General features: G+C 39.8%; 1 protein-coding gene across 1 annotated transcript in view; it reads left to right on the plus strand.

Annotated features, from left to right (window-relative positions):
* ryr2a (ryanodine receptor 2a (cardiac)) overlaps positions 1-24,202 on the plus strand; it is a 769,474-nt gene that overhangs the window by 324,456 nt on the left and 420,816 nt on the right. The window contains exons 9-10 of the mRNA XM_087991236.1: positions 13,151-13,225; positions 20,758-20,914. Of these exons, the coding sequence (XP_087847362.1) occupies positions 13,151-13,225; positions 20,758-20,914 (232 nt within the window). The remainder of the gene's footprint in view (positions 1-13,150; positions 13,226-20,757; positions 20,915-24,202) is intronic.

Raw genomic sequence — 24,202 nt, forward strand, 5'->3', positions numbered from 1 at the left:
ATTTGTACAAGAGATTAATGTGCCATGATTTTGGCTACAATGAATGTGCTGTGTGAGGGTAAGCTGTTATTGTGTTTCTGAGATACAGTGGCTTGAAATCTCAAAATAAAATTCTTTTGTTGTTCTGAAGAAGAGCCATATTGAACTCAAAACGTTAACTCTATTTCTCTCTCCCCTGATGCTATCAGGCTCATTGAGTTTCTCCAGCATCTTCTGTTTATATTTTATCTTAAATTGGCCAGTAGCTTTTGGAGATTCACAATTCACACTGCGGGATGGATTTTATAGAGCCTGCTGCAGCGGACGTGATGGCGGACGGGGTGCTGTGAGATTCGGGTATGAGTACCTGAATCCAATTCCTCCAATTGGGTAAACTATCCTCAATCGAGTTCTGGTAGGGCCTACAGTGTGAATCCCGTGCAAGGGTGGGTGAAGGGATTGCCAAACTAGCTTTTTACTGAGTCACTTATTTGTAATTATGCTTGAGCCCAGTGAACTTTAGTGTTGAAGGGAAGATGATGTTACAGTGTCACTAGATTAGTAACACAGAAACCAAAATAATGTCATGGGGACCATATTTGAATTCCACAACAGCTGGTAGTGCACTTTGAATTTAAAAAAATACTCAAGGTTACTGGTGATTCAGAAATTTAATAGGACCTCGACTGGCCTTTTGGAAATTTAGATGGGCATTTTGGAAAAGCAAATCAGAACAACATTTATACACTTAATGGTAAGTTTCTCGGGAGAGTTGCTGAACAAAGAGACCTTGGAATGCAGATTCATAGTTCATTGAAAGTAGAGCCGTAGGTAGATAGGAGAGTGAAGAAGGTGTTTGGTGTGCTTTTCTTTATTGGTCAGAGCATTGAGTATAGGAATTGGGAGGTTATGTTGTGGCTGTACAGGACATTGGTTAGGCCACTTCTGGAATATTGCATCTGGTCTTCTTCCTATAGGAAGGATGTTGTGAAATGTGAAAGGATTCAGAAAAGGATGTTGCCAGTTTTGGAGGATTTGATCTATAGGGCAAGTCTGAATAGGCTGGGGCTGTTTTCCCTAGAACGTCGGAAGCTGAGGGGTGACCTTATAGAGGTTTGTAAAATCATGAGGGGCATGGATTAGATAAACAGACAAGATCTTTTTCCTGGGGTGGGGGAATCCAGAGCTATAGGGCATAGGTTCAGAGTGAGAGGGGAAAGATGGTAGAGGCTGGTACAATTGCAACATTTAAAAGGCATCTGGATGGGTACATGAATAGGAAGGGCTTGGAGGGATATGGGCCAAGTACTGACAAGTGGGACTAGATTAGGTTGGGATGTCTTGTCAGCATGGATCGAGTTGGACCGAAGGGTCTGTTTCCATGCTGTACATCTCTATGACTCTATATAAAAGGGATGTAAGAGGCAACTTTTTCATGCAGAGGGTGGTGCGTGTCTGGAATTAGCTGCCAGAGGAAGTGGTGAGGGCTGGTACAATTACAGAATTTAAAAGATATTTGAATCGGCATATGAATAGGAAGAATTTGGAGGGATATGGGCAAGTGCTGACAAATGGGACTAGATTAGGTTAGGATATCTGGGTGGTATGGAAGGGTTGGACCGAAGGGTCTGTTTCCATGCTGTATATCTCTATGACTTTATGGTCTCTAGCAGCTCTCAAAGACCATCCTACAAACTCTTGGGTTCCCTGCAGTCAAGTGTACGTTTGGAGTAGGGGGAATCCCTCATTGTCAGTCACTCTTTGCCTATTGAGGGGCCTGAGGGAAGTGGTTGGTTGGTTGGTTTTTGAAACCCACCCCTGCCCCTTCCCCTGCCCTGGCCTGTGAACCCTTTGCCACCCTTCAATGGTGACTTCTTTTGGTGATCTCCATTCGCCCATCACAATCACCAGGCCTCCCAAGATTCAGCATCATTCCTCTGGGTAGGCTTCAGAGTATTACTGGCAACTCTTAGTGATGCTCCTGGTATTGGAGAGCAGTCGGTCTGAGTGTGACCAGTGGGAAAGATCCATGTTGCTGTGACTTAATTCCACCCTGTCGCTTTTCACCAATTGAATGTCCTAGCTGACTTGTATGTTAGAAGTAAAGTGTCAATTTGCCATATGTTGAAGATTGTGAGAGTGAGACTATAGTAGGTTTGAATATGTGAGGGTGAAAATTTTACCTTGGGTTTTCAAGTAAATGAGAATGAATGCAGGTCAATGAGCATCAGGATGATGCCTGAAGGGGGTTCGGTGCCAGATTCGGTACATATAGCTGAACTCTGAACGAGTTTAAGCTTATGGAGGTTAAGGAAAAGGTTTAGAATAATCAAGTCTGAAGATAACAAAGACATAGATAAGACATTCAGTGATGGATGGACAATTACATGGGTGGAAGTGGACAATGTTTTCAAGGTGGAAGGGATAAAGAAGCAAACACTTGCCTTAATATAAGAAGGGATGCTGAATTTTCAAACAGGGGGGTCTGTAACAATTTGAGATGATATCTGAAGAGGGAAATTGAATCAGGGATGAATCAATGGATTGTGAGTCAACAGATTATGCATCTGGAAATAATGATGGTGGATTTAGGCATCCCATTGTGTAATTGGAGGAAATAATGAATGTATGAAACAGGAATTTGGGAAGGCAGTCTGACAACACAAAGTTGGATCAAGAAAGATCTAGCTTCGATATGTAACCTCCAACTTGACCCCGAGTCTTCAGCTGATACTAGCAAGGGGTGGCATATAGATGAAGAAGAGAAGCAAGGTTAGGAAGAGGTCGCTGCAGAACTCCAGAGGTAATGGTACAGGAGCTCGAAGAATATCCATCATGGATGATGATCTGGGAATCACATACAGTTGGATGATGAAAGCGAGGCCTCATAGGAATATGGTGTAATTAACTATACTAAAGGCTGCAGAGTGGGAAGGATGAGAAGAGATAGTGCACTATGATCACAGTCATTAAAAAATGTAATTTGTCAACTTGATTAGAATCTTGTAGAGGCAGGCTGTAGAGATTAAGACATGGAGTTAAGTAAAATATGAACACAAGTTTGGGAGGTGAACGTTGCTTGGGCAAGAAGAGAAAGTGATTGGAAATGTGGGTGGTAGTTTGCAAAGACAGAGGGGTCAACAATGGATAATTTGAAGAGAATGTGTCTTAGAAAAGGAAAGTCTGAATAGAATTTAGTATTTTCTATTTAACCTGTTCGGAGTTGTGATTATACTGTGCCACAGAAGCCCTCTGAATAGCTTACCATCTGTGATATCGATGGCATGGATAGTAGAAAGGGAAATTGAGTGGCCAATTGTTTTGGTGGAAAAGTTCAACGGAACAGGTGATGGGTCTCACCAGCAAAGTGATCTTGGAGAAAGCAAGAAGGGCGATTGGTCAGAGACTGCGGAAACACTCAGGGAAATTGGTGTATTGCAAAGTTGATGATGCCAGGAGGCACCTTTGGGCGAGTTTGGCTTTTTAAGTGAAGGGAAGCAGAATCATATCAAAGGCAGCTAAATTTATGGTTTCAAATTTTGCATGTTAAACTCACATTTTATGCAATTTGAATGTTTTAAGTCATATGTTCCAGGTTGCGGTCTCCATGAACAAGTTAAGGGCCTAACATTATACTTTAAATACATGCTTGCCACCTTTTAATGTCAAGTTTGAGCAGCCAGATACAAGTTGATGAGGTTAACTGGCAATTTAAAACTTAAGAAATGAGACAGGGATAGATGTAATGCAGGGCTATTATCCTTTATCCCTGTCTCCTTTTGTGTCTATTAGCCTGTAATCAAAAACTAGAGAAGAGAATCAAAACAGACAAGATTAAGTTAACTGAAAACTTCTTCCTGTTACTCACTGAAATTACCTGGGTTAGACTGTTTTCCAGTCTCTGGATCGAGTATGTAACTTCATTATCTGGAGCGAAACCAATGGCGTCTGTCACAAAGTCACATTGTCACAATGTATATAATAGGTCACAATTGTTTTGATATTTTGCATGTGATGTGAAAATAGATGTAAAGCTGAGCAAATATTTGGGCAAGTTTTCACAAATTTAATCAATTTGTTTCAACACATAACATACATCCGGTAGGACTTGAATCTCATGCCTCAAAGCTACATTACCATTGCACTCCAAGAGCCCTCCCGGTCACAATGTAGATATTTTCTAATCAACCTGTTCACAGGCTTTATTACACACCTCTGAAGCAGCTGCATCTTGTATCCAAGTCTCTTCGCCCAGAGGTAGAGGCATTACTACTGTGTCACAAAGTCACCTTGTCACAGTGTATATAATAGGTCACAACTGTTTTCAGATTTTGCATGTGATGTGAAAATAGATGTAAAACTGTGAGAAGAGAACAGGGGATTGGGAGTACCAACATTATGTCAAAGTGAGAATCATTTGAAGTGAAGTAAATCAGAATCAAGTGGATCCATAAATATCACCCTGTGGATTTTCTTACTCAATTAATTATTCAAGTAGTTCCTGGATAATCCAGATTGTAAGCATTCTGAGGAGTTCACTGGAGCAGACCAATTATATTGCTAATTCACACTTTTACTTAAATGTTACGATTCAATTTCATCTGTTTTCCTGGTTTGCTACTCTTCCTCGTTATACAATGCATATCACCTTCTGTTATCAAAGGACATCATGAACTCTTGATGAAGCATCAAGACAAGAATGATTAGTGTGTGTTTTGCCTTTTAGATTCCATTTGAATTAAATAAGATTTACCATGAGGAATTTTTCAGGGAACTAAGTAACATGCTTTAGGTTAATGTTGTTCTTGTTTAAACATTTCATCTTTGTGTGTGACAACACAACCTAGTCAGCAAGTTATTGCTAGGCAATAAAAACATACTAAGAATATCTTGGTGAATTATAAAGTAAAATATAAAGATAAAAAAGTATCTATTTTAATGAGTTTGATTTAAATAGAATTTAAATAGATTCACACTGTGGTTTTCTCAATATGTTATAAATCCAGGTGTGGTTATTTAGCATACTGATCAAGTGTTCAGTGAATTGAGAATCCTGTGTGTTAAGAATCTTGAACTTAGTCTCATGGAGCTTTATCATATCTCATTGTACCTCCAGGCAGGCTGGCAGAGAATCACATCATTACAAAACTGTGGGTTCTAATCAGTCAGCCTTCTCATGCCCAAATAGATGGTGTTTAGTAGCATCATAGAGTCAAAGATGTACAGCACAGAAACAGACCCTTCGGTCCAACTTGTTCATGCCAACCCGATATCCCAACCCAATCTAGTCCTACCTGCCAGCCCCTGGCCCATATCCCTCCAAACCCTTCCTATTCATATACCCATCCAGATGTCTTTTAAATGTTGCAATTGTACCAGCCTCCAACATTTCCTCTGGCAGCTCATTCCATACATGTACCACCCTCTGCATGAAAACGTTGCCCCTTAGGTCCCTTTTATATCTTTTCCCCTCTCACTCTTGAACCTATGCCCTCTCGTTCTGGATTCCCCCACCCCAGGGAAAAAGACCTTGTCTACTTATCCTATCCATGCCCCTCATGATTTTATAAACCTCTACAAGGTCACCCCTCAGCCTCCGACACTCCAGGGAAATCAGCCTTAGCCTATTCAACCTCTTCCTATAGCTCAAATCCTCCAACCCTGGCCAGATCTTTGTAAGTCTTTTATGAACCCTTTCAAGTTTCACAACATCTTTCCGATAGTAAGGAGACCAGAATTGCACGCAATATTCCAACTTTGGCCTAACCAATGTCCTGTGTAGCCGCAACGCGACATGACAACAATACAGGCGGCATTATTGGACAGATTCTTAAGAGACCTGTATTAGCAGGGATGGATATAAGACTGGGAGGGAAATCCAGAAAGATTGCCTTTGGATTGGTGGCAAAGGTTCCTGCCTACAGGGAATCTTCCTGGAAGTAGGTAAGTAATGGATGTTTCCCGATGAAGGGCTTTTGCCTGAAATGTCAATTTTCCTGTTCTACGAATGCTGCCTGACCTGCCGTGCTTTTCCAGCACCACTCTAATCTTGACTCTAAGTAATGGATGTGGCTACCTGTCCAGCAGTAGCTGGGAATATGTTATTTGCAATTGATAGATCACTTGGGACAGGCCAGCTCTGCATGTGAAACCTAATAGGTCACCCCTAATAGACAGGGGATGCAGCCTGCCAGTGGCAGGCCAAGGAGAACACAAGTTTCCTTTGTGTATTCTCTTTCCCTCCGCCCTCTATTGCCCAAAGCCTGCAACAGCCATTCCCCCGCTCCCCCTGAAAGTTGTCCTGGCGTCCCTGGTCACAAATAATTGGAACCTTCTGATGCCACCTATTGCACAGCCCATCACTACTGCAGGGGCTGCTGACAGGATATTGCTTCCAGAGGTGGATCCTTATTGCTTGCCTTCAGTTAAATTATACAGGCAGATAGCAAGGCACTAGAACTAATATCAGGACCTGCCTTTGCTCCCAAACACGGAAAATCCTCAAAGGCAATAGTGAACAGCCCAGTGTTTTTGCTTTGATCCTGTCACCTCTGGCCATGAAATGAATGAACTGCTCCTCCACAGTTGGCAGCGTTGCTTACTCAAAGTTTTATACAGAATTGCATTGAATTTATGGCACAGAAGCAGGCCACTTAACTCAGCTGTTTTGTGCCCATTTTTATGCTCCATAAAAGCCTCTTCCCACCCTACCTCATGTAACCCTATCAACATGTCAACTTTTCCTTTCATCCTTCTGTGTTAATAGATCCCCTTAAATCAATCTGTGCTATTCAGTTCATCCATGTGGTAGCAGATTTTACTATCTATCGATCAAAAGGCTCACCATGTGAGTTGAATTGTTTGAGGATTACTTCTTGTTCAGTGTGATCTCAGTCACTGGTGCTGAGGATTCTTCCACGGTGGATAAAGAAATGTTCTGCTTGTACATGTGCGTCGGCTGCATCTAATATCATACTTTGAATTTGTCAGCACTATGTTTTCACTAAGTTGTGTTGCACTCAGTTATTTCAGCTGAAGCTTTGTTGGTTACCTCAAGTAGGGTGCACTTCTCGTTGGCTATCTAATTGCTTGTGTTTTCTTGCAAACCTCACAAGTTCTTGCAGTCTGAACTCTCATCAGTGTTGATGGCAATGCAAAACATTTCTGCAGTCCAGCATCTGCTGTCAGTATGAATCATTTTTCTTATGCCAACATGATTAGTATCATTGGATTCTGACTTCTACTAGGTTCCATCTAGGTTATGGGGAACCCTATAATATTTTTTATTGTTTGCCCATTGACTGGGAGTTCCATCGTAGCTTTCCTTTAACCAATGTTCCTTGACCAGTTTTCTGTGACTGGCTGTTTCTTGACCTGTGCTTTCTTGACTTTAACTAATTTTACTTCTTCTCCCATTTGAAGAATATTCGAGACAAAATATGCATTCATCCTCGAGAGCACACTTCTTGATTGTGAGGCATACTTAAGTTGTCTACTATCTGACACCCCTCATGTTGCAGAGATGTTATAGCATGACTTGCCATTCTCTTGCCAAAATGCCAAGTCTGGCTCACTGAAGATCCATACTTTGAGTTTTCTTCTGTTATAGCCTCTTTTATCTCATTGACCTCTTTGTGAGGTAACTGTTTACTTCTTGTGTTTCTATGACCGTGACATACATCAGCACATTTTCTGAAAGTAAACCAATGTGTTACGTATAAAGCAGTCTGTTTTAGGAGGTGGGTACCGACTGTGCCTACGTGGACTCCTGGCACGACAGTATTGACAATATCTGTCTTGCTGTCTGTATTGGTTCTTAGGGGTATCTTTTGGGAGTTTATATCATAAGAACTGAATGGATTCTCCTGAATTTTTGTGAGATGGTTGATCTCCTCTTAGCACTAATCTGCTGTGCTTTCATACTTTACCTTCATTTACCATCTCAATGTCTTTCTCTAAAGTCATTCTTCTTTTGACTTTAACAAATATGACAAAGGTTATCAACAATCCCAACAACAATTCTGTTCCTTATACATTTACGTTTACATAGTCACATTTTCCACTAATCTGTAGATATCATTGACAAAATTATCTATGTATTACCCTGGATGCCAAAATAATATTAAATCTTGCTCTTTTATCAAAAGCATCTGTTGTTTCTTTTATGCCATCACGAGCTGTAATGCCATTAGCTATATTTACAACTGTATATAAAATGTATCAACTGATTTAACTTCTATTTCAATATCTAATTTGGCAACAATTCAGTATCTGAAGAATTATTTTCTTGACGATGTCTAATTCTATGTTGTTAGACCAATTTCTATCATTAAACCTTGTTGTCAATATTATTTCTACTGCAATGTCTTTCTAATATGATTATTTATTTTCACTGACTGAAAGGCTTTTGATTCTCCTAATGTGTACTGAATGGTTTTACCACCTTTTATGGTCAAAATGGATGATCCCACCTTCAGTGAGTAAAATAAATGATTCCCTCATTTTTGTGATTTCTACTGATGAATTCTGTTAATTGCAACCTTAATAATAAACAATTCCTCTTTCTCTAATAGCTTTACTTGAATGAGTCCTGTTGCCCGTGTTGAATAATGATTCCTATTCTCTTCTGGCTTTACTGAATGAATCTTATTCTTTAAGGGTTTTCCCTAGATGATTTCCACTATTTAGCACTGTAAATAATAATCCCCATTACTTGCATGTTTTTTTCTAGATGTATTCTTAATAAATACTGCCCTCCTTTACCACTACTTAAATAATTGATTTCCCGCAATTTTTGTAGCCTCCATAGTCTGCAAATTTCCTTCTTCTATTAGACTTTGTCTGTGCAGGCTTCTAAACTTACCCTTCATCACTTTAATTCCAGCTTTGCACTGTACCTTGCTTGTGACCTTATTTTAGATTATTTTAGTTGCCCCCTGGCAACCACACTTGATCTGAGCTGTAAGTACTTTGAAAATTTCTCGATTTTCCAGCCTAGAGACAGCTGTATTCCACTTTCCCACCTGAAATTTCAAGTTTGCTAATGGAGCTTCAGTTGTCCATTCATTCTATAGCTGAACCTTATCTCAGGACAGTTCCTGCAGGCCATCAGTGTTTGATGCAATCTCTAACTGCCTTTTGCAGCAATAAGTTATGATGTAGGGAGACAAATGAATATTTATCTCAATTGCATTTTGTGGGATCTTTCCAAACAGAACCTCCTTGTTTACTCGTAATTTACAAAGGTAATTTTGGTTGTTTTAATGCATTTTGGGATCCCCTCACTGTGCAAATGCAGGTTTTTCTTTCCTTCTCTTAAGTAAACAATAAATGGTGCTGTATTTGGGTTTGTACTGACAGTTCATTACACTTGACTGTGTTACAATGTGAGGTTAAACCATAATGTTGAAGTGAGATGCTTCGTGTGTGTTTGTGTATTCGTGTGTGTGTGTCCCACTCTCCTTCCTGCCCCCCCAGAGCCCTGACATTACGCTCCCCTGGTGATAGTCACTGCCGATATGCATCACCGCCTGTAGTCTAACATTCCCACCAATGTGTTTTGCAAATCCCCAGACATTTTGTCTTTCTCCCTTGTCACCATCCTTGTTCCCATCTCTACAAATGCCATTGTTTTGCTTCCCCCACTGTGACTGCCCGACGCCTTTTAACAGTGATGATCTTCCCTTCCCGCTCCTGTAGGCCTTCATTGCCTCTCTCTCACAGATTAATAAATGGACTCCCAGACCTTAGATCTCTGACTAATTTTGCATGTAACCCTTAGACATGACTGACCAGCACCTGTCCACTGTACTATTAGTTTCTTGTCTGATGATATATAATTTTCCTGACTGCCTGTTATAATCCTGCATGACTGACCGATGTACGCTCCCTGGTCCCCTGGCTTTGAGCAACCCAAGCAAATGATTGACCAGGGCCACAACAGTGGGGTGTGAGGAGACATTGCCTGTGGTTGATAGTATTGGGATCTTCTGACAGAAAGTGCATGTTCCCACACCACCCTTGACAGGATTGAAGACGAGTCCCCACCCAGTTTCTGGCAAAGCCTTATAATTACATTAACACGTAGTGTGCTTGCTGTGCAGGAACCTGACACATGCTGTAGGTATTAGAGTTACATCTGAGTGCCATATATCAACATAACCTTTCCCAACCCTGGACAGATCTCTACTGCCAAGCACGCCAAGCAGCTGTAAGACCGCACAGAAGACCACTTCAATACAACATATGTTATTCGAGCTTCTTTTTAATTGCGTCTTTCATCTTTGCTTGATCCATTCCCAATGGTAGCGAATTCAACATTCTCACCATTCATTCTCCACTGCATTTCTTTTGACTATCTGATACTGATGACCTCTTGTTATGCACTTGCTCACAAGTGGGCATGTTCTCTCTGGATATGAAAAGCTTTTAGAATTTTAAAGACATTTATTAAGTCAAGAAGCAGAAACTGAGGTGAACGTAAGGGTGCACATTGTAAAGTGTTCTGTTAAGAAATCTGTAAAGGTATTGAAAATAGAATGTCATGCAGACATTGAAGACATTGAAGACATTGTGACGCGACAGCTACAACGTTAACCTTTCCCAGTTGCTTCCTTTTTGGTCATTGATGGGTGTAATAGTCTAATCAGATTTGTAGCAGCCATACATCACTGTCAATTAGATCTGAATTGTATTGCTCCTTTTCTGAGCTGACTAATCAATGTGGCACAGAAAATATCTTTTGAGACTATAAATAAGATCTCTAATTCTGTTTAGCAATATCAGGGCCGTTTTGCAACATAACTAAGAAAAATAAAGTTAGATTTCTCAATTAAACAGCAAGTTAGGATTTCTACTCCAATCAACATGAACCAACTTCTCCATATGTCAGAGCGAATCTAATTTTCTTAAACTGCAACCACAGAGTTAGTGACACTAATTATATAGTGTTTTCCTCATCTGCTATCATGTCCATTAGGCTAAGTGGTTGTTTCCAGCATGCTCTGCTCCTTAAACATGCGTGTGTACCAATGTGAACAACTATGGGAAATACTTGAACAATTAGTGTAAAGTTAGATTTAGGTCTGTGCAGAAAACTCAAAAGGTAACATTCCAAGTTTGCAATGTAAAGTAGGAGCAATAACCTTAGAGACATAGAGTGCATTAATATTTTCTGTATCCATGTGTACTAACATCTATGAAAAATAGATTTTATTACAATAATATCTTTGTATTCATATAACACTTTTATCATGGAATATATCTCAAGCATATCTGAACAGCCTAGTCAGACAAAAGTTGATACCAAATAAATGAAGGAGCCATTAACCACCAACTCTGTGCCCCTCCCAACGAACTGAACCTGACTATTCACTGCCTTGGTGTCATATTTGACTCTGGGATATGTTTCCAATCGCATATCCACACCACCACTAACATCACTGATCTACCTCTCTTTAAGATTGCCTACCTCTTCCTCTGCATCAGTTCATCTGCTGCTGAAACTTTCATCATGTATGACTATTCCATTCTTGGATGGTTTTCCAGGTTGTACTCGCCATAAACTTGAGTTTATACGAAACTCTTCTGGCATGTCCCTACTTGTACTAAGTCCTATTTATCCACCACTCCATGCGCACTGACCTAGATAGGCTTCTGGCTCAGCAGCATGTCAATTTTAAAAGGCTCATCATTGCTTTCAAGTCATGATACAGCTTTCTCCCTCTCAATCTTTGTACTATCCTTCAGTCTCAAACTCTTCAAGGTGTCTGCAGTCCTCTAATTCTACCTTTAGATCATCCCCAATTTTAATTGCTTCACCACTGGAAGCTACTCCTTCAGTTTATAAGGCTCTAAGCTCTTGAACTGTCTCCTTAATCCTTACCTCTCCAACTCTCTTTCCTCCTTTAAAATATTCCTGAAAATTACCTCTTTGACCAAATTGTTAACATTTCACCCTAGTATCTCCTCGTGTAGCTGGGTACCAGATTTTTTATTCTCTCACATTCATGAAGGAATGTACATTTGGACCAGTTGCAAAAGTGGGCCAGTGAGTATGGAGGTAACAAGTAGAGGTTTTGGTGAGGCCAAGTTTGGGAAGTTAGATGACATGATTTAGCAAAATTGAAGGAAAATCCAGTTCAGCTTGCTGACATCGAAGGTGCCGTGACTTTGTTTTAAAGTCAAATGTATATTTGATACAGGTTGAAAATGTGTTACATAGACCTACTTAGAATCAATGTGTGAAGCTGGTTGATAGAAATGGGTCAGCTAGAATGCTGAAGGGACACCTCTGTGCAATATAATCCCTGCACGGTGCAATGGTGTTTATAAATACTTCAAACAATGCAACAATTTGTTTTGCTTTAGACAATGTTACATGAAGTTGGGAAATGTAAATGTAAGTATTCTATTTAACATATAATCTTGAGCAATCAGTAACAAATGTGAGTAATCTACTTAATATAAATGAGCTAAAGACTGGTGAAATAATGAGTAAAGGAATTTCAGTCAAATGTCTGCTGATCTGTTAAAAAGCTAAGCTGAGGGATTTTGCCAAGAAACATGTCAACTGGAGCAATTCTTCATTGTATTGTGTTTACAACGTGTAAGAGTTCCTCTGGTCTCTATGTGCAGCACTGTCAGTAACGCACAGAATATGTTAGAAATGTCAATATAGGTAATTTTCACAAAGGAGTCAGGACTCCTTAGTTCACATATTCCTTCTGGCAGGTTTAATAGACATCTCTGCTATTGTGACAAAACCATCAATCTGTTACTTTAAACTTGAGAACAGTGTGTTAAAAACACATGACAGAAAATGTTCATTTTTAATCTTGAAAGGAACCAAAGGTTCGATGTAATGGAAAACCTATTCTTCAGTTTCCTTCTTAAATGTTTCCAGAAATTTTTAATCAACTTGTTCTGATACATATCTGGTGCAAGTATGTCTTGAACGTGGGCAGTATGGCTCAGACGTAGAGATACCATAAAAAGTATTGATTACTTAGTTCCTTAATTTTTCAAATAATTATTATCAAAGTAAGTTTAAGTTGTCGCAGTTTGCATATTTTAATGATTTATTGTAAATAAGATGTATTAAAATTATGGAATGCCTCAACATTAATAACAAGAATGTGTTCAATTGTGTCTCTTTGCAATTTCCTTCTAGGACGGTTCATTATGAAGGTGGAGCAGTGTCCATTCATGCTCGGTCACTGTGGAGGCTAGAGATGCTGAGGGTTGCGTAAGTGACAAAAGTCATGATTTGCTTTAGTTGAATAAAAATGATGTGTATGAATATACATTTCAACTGTAAAGTTAAAAATGCGATTATTCAAAATTGAAGTCGTGTTGAAAGTGTATCAAGGTCATTTAAGTAATACAAATTAATTGTAATCTGTGGTAAATACTCGGTGGACAGAGGTGAGATTGTAACCATAATGTGGGGTGGATTTATTTACATCTTATTAGTAAACTACCATTCACAGGAGATTATCAATCGAGCCTATGGGAAATCTGGAATATATGGGAAGAAGGGGTAGATGTAGAAGACTTGGTGGATAAGCTGTTGGCAAATGCAAAGATTTTTCAGAGCTACGTGTTGTATTCATAATCCTCACACTGGAATTTGGAGAAGCAGAAAGAATTCCTTTCAAGCATTACACCTTTCATCAATAGATGGAGCGTACGTGGCACACTTTCTGCTCTTAATGCCTTAAAATTGTGTAGCTGTCCTTTTTCTTTCTCAGGCACTACCTTGAGTTTGAGGATGACACCCTAGCACTCCAGTTTGATGGGTTCTGAGGTGGTTAGTAAATCTTTAGTCTTTGCCACATATAAGAGACAATTGGCACTTGGAGGGTTGGATAGATGAGTTGGTTGGAAATTTGCACACTTCTGCATGTTGCTGAATAAATCTCTTGATGTATTAGGTGCCTGCCCAGATGAAACTTCTCCATTTTGGTTGATCACAAGTCAGAGTTTGGTTGGAATGTTTGATTTTTTCAGAGATGCTTTGAGAATATTGCTAAAGCATTTCTGCTGTCCTCTGGGAGTCTCCTGCAATGACTGATTTCCAAGCAGAACAGCTATTCAGGAGTCTGGTGACAGGCCTCTGAGAAATATATCCTGCCCAGTGGTGCTGACTTCGAATGATTGGCACTTTGATGGTGGGCATTGTTGACCTGGGAGAGGATGCTGCTGACTGATGGCCTCCAGATTTGGAGGATTTTGCAAGCGTATTTGCTGATGGTAGTTTTCTAATGCTTGAGGTGCCTGTGGTAGGTTGATCTAGCCTCCAAAACATGTAGGAGCATAGGGTCTTTGTTCTCTGATCCTGTATGACCTTAGTCTCAGGTTTGTGATCCTGGTGCTCAAATACTCTTGTTCTCATTGGAGATGATGATGGATTTTGTTGACTAGGTTTTCCATTGTTGAGACGAGTGTCCACTTTCAATCATTACACCTTTCATCAATGGATGGAGTGTACATGACACACTCTCTGCTCTTCATGCCTCAAAATTGTATAAGAGTCCTTCCTCTTTCTCAGGCACTACTTTGAGTTTGAGGATGACATCCTAGCACTCCAGTTTGATGGGTTAGGAGGTGATGGAAAGTGATCCAAACTTTCCAGCATCTCGCCATTTAAATTAATTGTTTGGGGAGGGGATTGTTGGAGGAAATGTTGTGCAATGATAGCTGGTTGAAAGAGAGTATCGACTTTCCAGATGTTTTGAGAAAGCTTCAGAGAAAAAGAGTCACCTGAAGCTAAGTTTCTACATGAATTTGTACACCAGCATCATCAGCGTATTTGAGTTCAGTGACTGAAACTGGAGTGGCTTTGCTTTTGAAAGCAATTTGGATTGAACAGTTTTCTGTCTGTTATGTGAATTATCTCCAGTTCTTTGGGTAATTTAATTGAGGTGAGGTCCAGTATTGCAGTGAGGATGATGAAGAAGAGGGTTGCGCTAGGTCTGTGATGGTTCTGTTGGTTTACATGTCATTGTGGATGGGCAGAGAATGATGACAAAACCTCTGAGGGCAGCCAAATTTGAGAAATATTCTCCATATTCCTTCACAGGTCACAGAGTCTGAGATTTTAGTGAGCTTTAAAATGGCTAATTTGCTGCATGCTGCGTATCATGTCTGAGTTGCCTCGTGATGGGCAAGGAGCATTTTGGCCATTGAAAAGACTTTACACTTGCAACGATAAGTGTCTCTTCACAAAGTCCCAGCATTAGTGCTGTTAGGGAGTATAAAATTTACTGCATAGAGTTTGTTAATGTAAGAATATAAGAACTTAAGAAAAAAAGAGCCATTTGGGCCATCAAATCTGCTTCATCATTCAGTAAAATCATGACTGACCTAATTGTGGCTTTAAATCTACTTTACGAAGTAACCCCTGTTATCTTAAGCTCATGTAGATCAAACAATCTGTTTATTACGACCTTGAGTATATTAAATAGCCAAGGCTATACTGGTATCTATGATTTCCAAAGATTAATATCCCTAGGAGAAAAATTCCTTCTCATCTCTGTAGTGATTGAAACAATGTCAGCCAGGTGGATCTAATAGAATTTGAGTTCCCTGGTTGTGGTTGTTAACCTGGTTCAATCAAGGAGCACTGGCTGACAGATACAGTCAGGAGTGTCAGTTAATTTGTCTGTAGGGCATCCAAGTTATCCTTGTGGCATAAAGCATCTCGTTTATCAAGTAGGTGTCAAAGCAGATTTGTCTATGTAATCTCAACTCCCTCCTTTCAAATACATGGCTAATTGCTTTCAATTGTGGTATAATTTTGTCCTTGTCCTCTAATAGTTTATGCCAGAGAATTATTGCTGCTGCTTTTTGTGTGTCACAGTTTATCCTTTGTTGATTCATTCAAACCATGAATTGGTATTAGTCCTGATGTCTTCAATATCACACCTTCATCTCTGAACTGGCTGGTTCTTCCCTGCAGTCCACCATTGGTCCGGCATTTTCTACATCAAATGGAAGACATTAAATGGAGGACAATCTGGATTGCAACCTGTCAAAGTGTGCCAACAGAGCCTTTATTTTCAATGCTACCCATGCTCTGTTTTCCCACAAGATGTGCTGTCAATGCTACAAAGACATGAAAACTATAGGAGTTCCTAAGAAAGGAAACACCTGTTTGTTTTAATCCTGCCCTCACAATCAGTCTCCTGAGTTATAAAGGCCTGCCCTATTTGAGAGGGAATTTGGGGCTGCTGTTCAGTGTTTCCATCAGTCTTATTAAAATTGAATAAGTGTTTTTCAGCTTTTATTTGCTTTTCCTGTGAGGAAACACTTCTCAGTGAGATCAGGAATTTGCTTCAGAAACTGCAGACACAATGCAAGGCTACATTCATTTTCAGTTGAGGTCTTAATGCCACTTATTACATATCACCACTGATAGGCAAATTACTGGCAACTTGCACTTCTGTCATTTTACAGTGGAATAGACCAATAAATCAATGGGCTATGAACCACAGCACTGGACTGTTACAACGTTACTTGTTAAAACTCCACAGGCAACCACCAGAATTATGTGAATTTCAATAAACTGAATGATGAAAATGGGATATATAGCTGGCACTAAACCTAGGGACGTACCGCAGATAATTTCCTTTAAATCCTTTGAGCTTGAAACTCAATTTGAGGTCAGTTGAAATAGATTGGTTCAGTGGGAAAATTATGCTATAAACAAAGTTCAAAAATGCAATTAATAAAAATGCTATGACAATAGTTGCATTGAGTTATGGGTTGAAACCTTAGAGAACTTTGTTATTGAAGAATGGTTTCTGTAATGGAAATTATGCAGCTGAAATATTGCAAATGATGGATGATTCGTTCTCATACATAGACACAATGAAGAAATTCTATAAATATGCCAATGGAGAATTCTCTGTTTGGTTTATTGACAAAGTTAAATATTTGTGCACACTTCACCATGTATATCTGGATCAAATAGAATATGTTACTAATGAGGGAGAAAGATTTCCTCCAGTGGCGAACTGCACCAAACATTGCAAGTATATGGCAGTACTGTTTCCTGTCATTATTAGTTTGGTCTTCAATAACATATTTAAGACTTTGCTGAATGAAACAATTAGGAGCAGTCTTTCTACATTGCTTGTTAAGTTACTGACACGGTGTGAAGGGTTTTGTATTTTGATTTGCATCTTAAAAAAGAAGGACCCTCAGTGGTTGGCACTGTTGCCTCACAGCACAAGAGACCAGCCTTGGGTGATTGTCTGTATGGAGTTTGGATGTTGTCTACGTGTCTGTGTTGGCTTCCAGTTTTCTCTCCCAGTCCAAAGATGTGCAGGTTAAGGGGATTGGCCATGGGTAAATGTGAGGTTATGGGGCTGGAGTGGGTCTTGGTAGAATGTTCTTTGGAGGGTCTGTGCAGACTCAATGGGCCTAATAGCCTCTTTCCACAGTGTAGAGATTCTATGATTACCCTTATTTTGACAGAACTGGACTAGTAACAGGTTGATCTGGAGTGAAAGTTTGACAGCTAAATCTCCTTTCTGTTCTTGCATATTCATGCTGCAGGCAAGCTTGACCTGTGGAACCAGTGGGAGTGATTACAAGGAGGTCAGGGAAAGAATTGTGAAGGTGTTTGATGCATTCATCTGTCATCTGAAATAAACTGTGTACATATATACATATGTACATATATATATATATATATATATACACACACACACACACACACACACACACACACACACACACACCAGCTAGCGCAGAGCCAGTTCCACGAGTGAGGTGACTGTCTGAAACCCCTGTTTCTATCTATCAGCCAGGGCTCCCTGATTGGCCCAGGTCATAGCCCCAATCAAGAATCTCCATACTCAATGAGATCCACCTGGCCCTCGTTAGAATCACTGTACTTTCATAAACAATGGGCTGGATTTTGTGGGGCAGACTGGAGTCCCACCTAATGATTGGAGAACCTCCATCAGTTCTGTGGAGGAGACCTGATGGAATCAATGCTCTCCCCCTTAATTTGGGTCCCTGGTGACTGAAGTACTTTTGGATAGTTAGAAGCCAGCAGCTACTTTCACTGCCAGTGCCACTGGGATAATGACAGTTAGACAGCCCATCTGCTGTAAGGCTGTTGATAAATTCTGATAGGATTTATTGGGCTGCCACCTCAGACCTGTATGGCTCCCATTTAATCTCTGACCCACCACTATATTGTGGCTGCATAGATAATTGCTAAGTCTAATTGATTATCCTGATAGTGGAGGCCAGAAATCCTAAATCATTCCCATCTGCCCTCTGAGTTAATAATGGGAAATTTTGCTGCTGCAGAGAGCCTGACAAGGGGCCTATGATGATTATGTTTGATTTGATTTGATTTATTATTGTCATATGTATCAAGATACATTGAAAAGTATTGTTGTGCATGCTACCCAGCCAAATCATAATTACATAAGTACTTCAGAGTGATAGAACAGAATGCAGAATATAGTGTTTCAGCTACAGAGAAGGTGTGGAGAAAGATCAATTCTAATATATAAGAGGTTCGTTTCTGTAAGTCTGATAACAGTGGGAAGAAGCTGTTCTTGAATCTGCTGGTACGTGTTTTCAAACTTGTATATCCTCTGCCCAATGAAAGAGGATGGAAGAGAGTATAACCAGGGTGGGTTGAGTCTTTGATTATGTTGGCTGATTTCCTTAGGCAGCAACAAGTGTAGACAAAGTCAGTGGAAGGAAGGCTGGTTTTAGTGATGGACTAGGCTGTGTTGACAACTCACTGTAATTTCTTGCCGTGTTGGGCAGAGCAGTTGCTATACCAAGCTGTGATGCATCCATATAAAATGCCTTCTATAGTGGATCTATAAAAATAGGTAAGAGTAATTGTGGACATGCCTTCTGAGGAAGTAGAAGCTTTGGTGTGCTTTCTTGGCTGTAGCATTGACATAGATAGACCAGGACAGATTGGTGATGATATTTACTCCTTGGATCTGATGAAGGGCTTATGCCCAAAACAAGCTGCTTGACCTGCTGTGCTTTTCCAGCACCACACTCTCGACTCTGATCTCTAGCATCTGCAGTCCTCACTTTCTCCCAATGGTGTTAAAATGTCTGGAGTTAAACTGTTGTGAGCCCTGATCCTTGTAGACATTAAATGACATGGATCTAACCAAAATGGACAGTCCACTTTTCAGTCTGTCTATTCAATGACCTGTGGTGGTTGGCTTTATATTTTGATCCTTGGTACACTTATCTCAATAAAACCTGGGTAAAGGCCTTGGATGTTTTCTTTTCATTGTTTATGGCAGCCTAAATGCAACAGGAATGCAGGAAACAGGACTATATCATTCCCAGTCCATATCCAGGTTATCACTTGAACAGCATTGAATTGCTGAAAACAATGCATCACTGCACAAATATGAATCACCTCATTATAAAACATTCTCATTCCTGTATCTTGTACCAGTCTCTAATATAAAAGACTTCCAGAACTGGGCATCTTTGTTACCACCTGCAGTTGGCTTCTGACAATAGCCCTGATAGACTCTTCGATACCTAAATTGGTCATACGCCTGCATAGCCCTTTTGACCAAATTCACCCCTCCCCATCCGATGTCCATGATGTAGTCAGAGAGTGGAATGGAGCTGGGAATCAGCCATGGGCTGGTGGTGCAAGATTCCATGTCTGTCTCCATGCCATGCTGTTGATGTAAAAGTCCAACATGATTTGCTTGCTGTAAGCCTTGGCTTGTTTAAAGGGTAGTCACTATTATTACTATACAAGATTCCAGTGATCCACTACCTGTAAGTACATGCATACACCTGTAAAACAGGATTAAGTGTATGAGGTCATGAGGTGTCATTTATTTATTCAATATGATTATTATTGCAATCTGTACTGAGCAGTATCAGGTGTAACCGATACCATTTATTGTGTAATTAATGATATATTGACACTGGCATTTTAGTGAGGTGGGAATTCCACAACAAACCTCTGTTTGGCCCACTACATGCTGACCCATGTCACATGCAGAAATACCAACTAATGCTGGAGAACCACTAATTTGGTTAAAGAAGGTCTTTGGGCTGCACAGAATTTGCTGGTGTTGCCAAAATAGAACGTTTCAGACAACAAATCATTGCAGACTGGCGCATTCCAAGGTCCAGGATAATGTACTATGGGATGCAATGAAATTCAGGGCAGCTATCACATAGGTTCAATGAGGAAAGCGTACTGTTTGAGGCCCTCCTGCCACCCTGCACCAAAGGACTGGAATCCATGTAAAAGCATTCAGGGCATATCCACTAGAGAATGTTTGACATGATATGTAAATATACATTGTGCTCAGAACCTGTGATGGTAATGCAGTGAGGTATCTCATGTACTGTATGGATAGAAACTGGTCTGAATTGCACTCTCTCTCTATATGTCATCCAATATAAACTATTATGTTTTACAAATGTTATAGTTTTGGAAAAAGCAACTTGATCGTAATGGAACTAGATGGATTGAAACATGGATATTTCATGTAGAGAGGGCACTGTTTCTTTGTTAAAGTGCAAACAGTAACAGATGTGAAAGTAAGTTATATAAAAAACCAACATTACATTGCAATGGAGCAACGATCTCTGAGCAGCATTGGAAACAAGATGATAAGTAAATCAGGTTACTTACTGTTGCTTGTGACTTGTTTGATTCATTCCCATTGACTGGGTGTTGTTTGTCGTTTCACTGACTTGATATTCATTTGATATTACATCGTGTGAAATAACTTCTCCTTCCAGGTGGAGTGGAAGCCATATCAGGTGGGGTCAGCCGTTCCGACTGAGACATGTTACAACAGGGAAGTACTTGAGCCTCATTGATGAGAAAGGCCTTCTGTTAATGGGCAAAGAAAAGGCTGATGTAAAAAGCACAGCTTTCTGCTTCAGATTGTCCAAGGTATTCCAAAATACTTGTCAAGTGATCTGACTTAATTAATGTGCTTGCTCAGCCTGTGAAACTGAAGCTATTTTGTGTATTTGTACAAATTATGAAATTAAGCAACTTAGACTTCAACTTAAAAGAGAAAAGCTCAAGAGACAATTTAGGCTTAGCTACTTTGCAAAGAAAATAGGAATTGCATGGATTGGATTCCACAAAACACCAGGTGTGAGCAAAAAAGGAAGAACTGAATAAACAAACATAAGGCCATTCAGCCCTTTGAGTTTGTTCTACCATTCAGTGAGATCAGGGCTGGTCTAATAATCCTCAATACAACTTTCCTGCCCTTTCCCTTACTGATTAAAAATCTATCGTAGCCTTGTATATACTTATGGCCCCAGCCTCAACAGCCTTTTGCAATTAAAAAAAAATCCACAGATTCACTACCCTTTGAGAGAAGAAATTCCTCCACATACTGAAATTATGCCCTCTGGTCGGAGACTCTCCCATACGGGGAGACAATCTCTCAATATTCCATGACACTCACCTACACTGTGTTTTGAGACAGACAGTTCCAAAATTGCATAAACCTTTGAGAGAAAAAATATCTCAATTTTAAAGCCAGCCCCTAAATTTGAAATAATGCCCCCCAAAAATGGACAGAAAATGAGTTATTTTCCAATGGTTAGATGTCTCCCTTCTGTCAATTTTGTGATCAGCATGGCAGTGTGAGTGCATTGAATAGAGGATGAGTTACTGCTTGTTCTCCAATCTGTTGTTATTGAAGCACATTAATATGAATGTGCCATATGTCAGAGTAACATGTTGATTACAGTAGTTCTCCCACGCACATCAGGGTGGCATTGTTTATGCAGGCTTCATCTGTAGTCAATGACTTGCCATCAATTAAAGTTTGGCCAGGTTTTTCCCCAAAAAATACATGTCAAAAACTCAATGAATTCTCTTAATTGTTGCAAAAATTAACCAAGCATGCAGTTCTAAGATTTAGCACTGAAACCTTCCTCAAAGGTCAATTGCAATCTCAAAGGCAGATTGAGAGAAGGCCTGGTGACCTGTCCATTAAGTTTTTGCCTAAATTATGATGGTCAACTGAGACAACACCCAATGAAATTCCTGGCATTTATCTTTTTTCCAATTTATTCCTGAATTTAAATTTAATGCTTAACAATTAATTATCTTAAGTATTGAAAATGTCAAACCGCTTTGAGACTCTATCATTCATATCATTAACGTACTTAATTTTTGCCCAAACTTATTAAAATAATTAAACCCTGCAAACTATTTTTCTTTTACTTGTTAAATAATTTATACACAGAGTGTTGCCTGTACAATAATTGGTACTTTTCCCCTTTGCTTTTTGTGTTTCTTTTTGATGCAAACATTTTCTGCTGCTCTTAACGTGAAGGTGCATTCTTGTTGCATACAGGTTAATGTATTCCTGTTGATCCCATATACCTCACACAGGCAGCCATTCATCACCTGAGAGGCAGCATCATTCAGTGTTGTCCAAAGTCCGATCTATTTTTCACTTAATCTCTGCACAAGCAGACTTGCAGTGGCCGTGGGGTTAATGAGTGCCTGCAGGAACCTCATCTGGTTTAGTCCTCTATATTATAGGAGTATTGAGACTACAAGCATTGCGGTGACTGGGATTACATTCACATATTAGGACCTAGGGGTCAAATCATTTTTTAAGATCACATAAATTCAAGTCATAATTGATCTCATGTAAAATTCAACTATCCTCACTGGCTTCGATGTTTCACCCAAAAATACTTACATTTTCAATTAGTTTATGGAGCAGTGTTGGGAAGCCTGTGGAGTACATTTTCACAATTGCTGTTTTCTCATTCAGTGTCAGAAATGTCAGTGGATATCCTGGGACAGCTGTTTGGTGCTACATTCAGCACCATGGCCAGCAACTACCATCAGTGTATAATGCTCAGCATTATGGCAGTTCCAAAAGCCCAGCGTGAATTTCAACCTCTTCAAAAATATTACTCATGTAAAAGTTGACCCTGTTTTGCCTGAAAATTTATTCTCAAAAGCACAACTCTTTCATCTGTTTTTATATGGTAGTTCAGTTATCACTTCAGAGATACTATTATTTGTCCACCGCAATTTTTCAAATAAATTTTGGCTGTGATGCTGAGTTTGGTTAAGAATGTTGATGTTATGCCAAAAGCACTATCATTTTGCTGTGTTCTGTACAGTGGCTCTTAGTTCCTGAAAAACAACAGTCAATCCAAACCTATCTTATTGTTATTCTGTAGGAACATTTTTAGGAGTGAGAATATGTTGGATATTGGGAGCTGTCATTTCACTTGTTGCTCGCAAAGAGGTCTTGAAACTGAGTTTTACAAAAGAATTGTATTTATTATGCTGTTCACAACCACTATACATCTCAAAGCACTTTACTGCTAATGAAATACTTTTGGATTATAATGATCATTGTTATGTAGCAAATGCACCAGACAATTTGCACACAATTCATTTTGAGGTGTTTTGGATATCCTGGCAGAAGGGGCAGTTCTAATGTTATCTGACCCTCTCTATGATTATTATTTTGTAAATGTGCTGGGATCTCCTATTCTGAGGATAAATGTGGTTTAAGTTTAAAATGTCTGATTTTCCAAAGTCTTGCAGATGGTGTGATTGGGGCTGTGGTTTAAGCTCTGACACTGCTGCTGAATAATTGTTGCAGTGGCCTGTGGGCAAGAATCAAAACCATGCAGATGTATTTGTCGCATCATTTTAAGGGCTTAAATCCTCTTATTAATCAATCCTTGCCAACTTTTATTATTTTTTCCCAATTCCCCACATCTCCTGTCTGTCACCATAAATCCTGCAGGTATTGCAGACTCCCTTTCATGACAGACCACAGTCCTCTGTGGGTTTTTGCCTGATGGGATTTTACAATCTGCAGCTAAATATGCAACAGGTCTAGCTAGCTCTCCGGTTAAAACATTCCTGTGCCGACGGCCTGGTTACATTGAGATGACTAACTGAATGCTAGTGAGGCATTTCCCTGCATGCTATGACCATCAGAGGGAGGGAAGTCACACCATTGCTTGTACTCAATTTTGCCTGATTGGTAAATTTGGCACCACCAATAAATAAACTAATTAATTGAGTCTTACGAGTTCTCTGTTGCAGGTTTCTGGATCTGCCAGTTGGTATAGCAACCAGAGTGAAAAGACCATGACTGGCACTTGAGTCTTGCTCCCTGCTTTCTGGGAGCAGTCTGATAACATTTCTCAGTCATTTTTCATGCCTGAGGCCATA

Source organism: Chiloscyllium plagiosum, unplaced genomic scaffold (genome assembly GCF_037043375.1).
Source record: "Chiloscyllium plagiosum isolate Xiang-an unplaced genomic scaffold, Cpla_swu_hap1 HiC_scaffold_10, whole genome shotgun sequence".
NCBI classification, from domain to species: Eukaryota; Metazoa; Chordata; class Chondrichthyes; order Orectolobiformes; family Hemiscylliidae; genus Chiloscyllium; species Chiloscyllium plagiosum.